General features: G+C 41.1%; 1 protein-coding gene across 2 annotated transcripts; it reads right to left on the bottom strand.

Annotated features, from left to right (window-relative positions):
• Nucleotides 1–439: 439 nt before the first annotated feature.
• Nucleotides 440–4,150, bottom strand: LOC105889394 (holocytochrome c-type synthase). Of its 2 annotated transcripts, none has more exons than XM_012815226.2 (7): nucleotides 4,051–4,150; nucleotides 3,330–3,458; nucleotides 3,053–3,240; nucleotides 2,570–2,718; nucleotides 2,034–2,153; nucleotides 1,831–1,917; nucleotides 440–1,615 (listed from the first exon to the last, which is right to left on the bottom strand). In XM_012815226.2, the coding sequence occupies exons 2-7, from the start codon at nucleotides 3,445–3,447 to the stop codon at nucleotides 1,417–1,419; spliced, it is 861 nt and encodes a 286-aa protein (XP_012670680.1). In that variant the 5' UTR covers nucleotides 3,448–3,458; nucleotides 4,051–4,150; the 3' UTR covers nucleotides 440–1,416. The 2 variants fall into 2 exon arrangements, with proteins under 2 accessions (XP_012670680.1, XP_031440109.1); XM_031584249.2 differs by having other exon boundaries at nucleotides 4,056–4,077.
• Nucleotides 4,151–4,475: the final 325 nt, after the last annotated feature.

The raw sequence follows: 4,475 nt of genomic DNA, 5'->3' as shown, positions 1-4,475 counted from the left end.
GATTCTAAACCGATTATCGATTCTAAACCGATTATCGATTATCAATTCTAAACCGATAAAACGATTATCAATGCATCTCGATTTTTAAAACATTTGAGTTTGCTACTCAGTCTCAAATCACTTCCTACTTTGTGTTTGATAATTAAAGAAAATCAACAGATCTATTTTTTTATTAGAGAAAAAGTGTGTCCTTGTCACAATTATGACTTTCTATGAACAATGCAATAATCGATGCAGCTTGCATTTCAACACAAAATGAATGTGTAAAAAAAAAAAATATATTATTTTTTTTATTTATTAAAAAATCGATTATGAACTTTTCTGAATCGAGACAGAATCGTTCTAGAGAGAATCGAGAGAAATCGAAAAATCGATTCCCCCCCCCACCCCTATTAAACAAGATTAAACTTTAAAAATACAGATAATAAATAACATTGTGTAACATTGACATGTTGAAGGTTTATTTGCACAAGCAGATGGATCACTGGCAAAATGAAATGTAAAGAAAGTACTGAAAAATACTGATAACCAGACAGATTCCCTTTTGAAGAGGAGAGCAATAACCAGAACCACCAGCATGTTGTAGATTTAGGCCATCTGTGCGATTAGCTATACAGACATAGAAGAGTTGCTTTTCTTCTTTTTCCTTCTCCGTTTGTAATAACAGCTCGTCAGGCAACCAGTATTTACAACAGCATTTTGCATCTACTATGCATAGAATACAAGCCCTTCTTTGAGTCGTGTCCCTTGCCGCCAACACAATCCAACCGCACCGGCATTGTGGGTACAGTATATGTTGGGCAGAATAGTATCTTACGTGCTGTTTCATGAACATTTCCTTGAGAATCCCTGGCCCTCTTCCTCAGGACAAGAGCAAACAACTCTCATTCAAACCTCACAATCAGCAAAACCTCACTGCATGGTTCAAAGCTCTACTTTGATGAACTCTGCCAGATAAGAGTCACCTAGTCCAAAAGCAAGAAATCTTATCCATTTCATCTCTTCCTGTAGGGTTGAATTATATGACAGCTCTAAAATTTAAGGTATAACTTCGACAGACTGTTATAAAAGATGTCTGTGTGACTATAGCATACCGGAACAACAATGGTATTCCAAATAGATATTCTCTTGGAAGATAGAATTATGTGCAGAACGCAAGGAGTCACAAGTGTGGTAAGAGCCAACTTCAGCAATGGCTTTTTTTCAGGGAGACACACATCCAGGCTCTTTTTGAAGCCAGAGATGACTTTAGATGTGTTTCTTAAGTCGGGATTTTACCTAGAGTGGCATTAAATTACAAATCTTTCAGGTGAATGTCTTAGAACTTAGATGAGAGAACTGATGTCTTTGTCACAGCGCCTATAATGCAAGTAAGTTGTATGTTCTTGTTTGTTTGGGGTTTCTGCTTGTTCCACTTCACGACGTCCAACGCCACCACGCCACCTTCATCCTATCCCACACAGCACCCAGCGAGTCGTAGGCCGGACGCACATCGAGGATGGAGAACTGGTAGGTGCTCTTGTCCACGGCGCCGTCATAGTAGTCAATCACGTATCGTACCTCCTTCCCACAGCGGTCCACTATCCAGTCATGTCTGTCAAATGGCAACTCATACCTGCAGGCCGGGGGAGAGCAAGAAATGCTTTACAAAAACTACGCAATTATACTATTGATTAAGTCACTGGATGTTTTTCACAGCCTTCAGGAAAACGCTTTCAAAGAGACTGCAATTTTTAGACAAAATTTCCATTCAGATTTTTTTTGCAGGAGGCTTGATTAAAGGATTGCTTGCATTATGTTCAGGCAAGCTTGACATGTTCAAATGCTCACCCCATCCAGTGCCGTAGTCTAGCCCGGGGAGAGAACTCCTTTGCCTTCCCCCCGAAACGCTTGAGGGAAGGCCCACAGGGACACTCACTGCAATAACAGGACCAGAGACAAATCACACGCCAGCAAACACATAACCAAGGAAAAGAGAGTTGGAGGGAGGGTATGGTATGGATGGGTGGATGGTAGACGCTGTCCAAACTTACTCAGCATGGAGGGCCTCCCACTTCAGGATTTCTTCCCAGGCCTGTTCATTGTTTCGGTTGTGGATGCTGATGATGTTCGACATGTCGTGTGGAGCGAGGTCATCTTCCTTCCAGCGCCAGCTAGGGACCAAAACACAAAGTAAGACTACCAATTTGTAACCAAGAAAGCTAAATCTAATTCAGTGAAATCAACATAGTCTTATTTAAGCAGACATTAGCATCAACCAAGATAACAATTTCATTTGAATTACATGAAATCATATTGTGCTTCTATTGAGACGGCAGGAGGCAACTATAGAATTCTTGGACAATTAGTTGCTAATCTATTTATTTTATTTATTTATGCGTTTATTTGAAAAGTGTAAATTGATAAACATTTCCTAGCACCGGAATTAGCTAGGTTAGCTAGTTTTCATCCGTTGTCCCTTCGCAGGGCATGACAGAGAGATATGGAAATAAAAGAAAGAAATAATAATAAAAAATGATGTAATTAAAAGAAATAATAATAATAAAAAAAGATAAGCAATCACACCTACCCCTTCCTCAGCATAGCATTCCAGAACATCTGCTCTGAGGGATACACCCAGTTTTTTTCAGTTCCCGATCTGGGGATTTTCGACTCCGCCCTGGCTATGTCCAGTGGAAAAGGCTGGTCAGGGGCTGGGACTTGATTTGGAGGTGGCATCTGGACAGAACAATTAAATATATCTTACTATGCTCCCACCCATATTAAATCAAACAGTTCTTACTGAGGTTGAGTGTCCTTCTGTCCTACATCTCTCATACATACTGCACACTTGGATGTCTACACTTCTAAAGTAGTGAGACTGCTTGCAGACAGGTGTATTAAGTCATTATAGTTCAGATAAAGCTAACAAACTGACCAACAGATAAATGCACTTGTCTTGTTTTATTTACATCATTTTCAGAGTAAAGCCTTTACTTTAAGACCATGTCAGCTCTCATTCTTACCAGGCCCCACAACCCTTGGCTGAAGCTGACTATTTGCTTACACTTACCATATTTGTTGGGTCAATGTCACCTTTGGGTCCCAATCCTTGAGCCCCTGCTTTCATTGGACACTCCACAAACTCGTATGCCCGCTCCTGATGCACAGGTCCCTGGGATGCAGGAGGAGCATCTGGTTGGTGCATTGGACATTCAGATGGAGGAGAGACTGGAGTAGAGACCGGTGGCGATGGAACGCCTAATGGAAAAGATGGAACAGGATGTGAAACATGCTAGAGAGTTTAATGGTGAAGGTTAACGTTACAAAATGTACAAAGCATGACTCACTTTGTTGGGGCTCCCGGTGCATTGGGCAGCCTTGTGGAGGGGACAGCCCGACATTTGGAGCCACCATCACGGCCTCAGCTTTGACAGTAGGCGCGGGATTTGACATAGTCGAGCCCATTGTTGAAGACCCTTTAAACCACAGCAGAAATCAAGATTAATCCTTCCAGAAAAAGCACAAACGCGCTATTATATGACCACCGTATTTTACAACATTGTGATTAATTCCCATGTAAAAAGTGTGTGAAGTTGTTTCTCAGAGGTTATCGGTAGCTTGCTGGTTAGAAGTGGTTGCTATGGTTAAGACTTCATCAATGTTTCATCTCAGTGACATTAGCCGATAGCTAGCTATGCTAGATAACTTGCCTTGCTAGCTAACAACCATGTCACTTTTAGATAGACCGATGCAAGTTGTAAACCTCACAATGCTGACACAACGATGCTATATATCGATGTATTAACGTCCTATAAAACTGGAACATTGTCTTAACTGACTTGACCAACACAGCGTTACAAAACATGTTTCAAAATAAGTTGTGTAACATATCGCTAACAAGGCTAGGTTAAAGTGGCTAGCTAATATTAGCTGACAGACCTCAGCTATTAACGTTACCACAGCGAAGAAACAGCCTTTACATATATTTGCTAAGTAAAATAAGTCTTCATAATGTCAATACAAGGCTATGATCGCTTAAAAGTCTACACACCAAAAAAGCAAACCAACCTTACAGCGTCCCACGGTTAGCTGAAGTCTCCCAATGTCAACCACTCAACGTGCACACTGTAGTAATACCCATAGTGCATTGCGCTGACTTTAAAGTGACACTTCAGGATTTTCTCTGGGTCTTATTTTTAGATCGTTTTGGGTCCAAATCTCTACTAGGGACACTTTAACGAAATCGGCCCAGTAGTGAGTCTGAGCACTAAAACCGCAAACGCACAACGGCTATACAATGGAATCCTATGAGGGCAAGCCAGCACATCAAAATAAACTGTTTGTTTTTACCACTGACAGGTTCGTAAATGGTAATATAAGGGTCGGGCAACATATTGAGGATGCCTTAAGCTTTACGCATGCGTCTGTTTGCCTCCATAACTGTCTATTGCGAGGGAACGGAAAACTATTGCGAGGGAATGCAAAAATATGGA

The sequence above is a fragment of the Clupea harengus genome, chromosome 17 (genome assembly GCF_900700415.2).
Source record: "Clupea harengus chromosome 17, Ch_v2.0.2, whole genome shotgun sequence".
Classification (NCBI taxonomy): Eukaryota; Metazoa; Chordata; class Actinopteri; order Clupeiformes; family Clupeidae; genus Clupea; species Clupea harengus.
The sequence above is the reverse complement of the archived record's forward strand: the minus strand, read 5'-3'. Positions and strand labels throughout refer to the sequence as shown.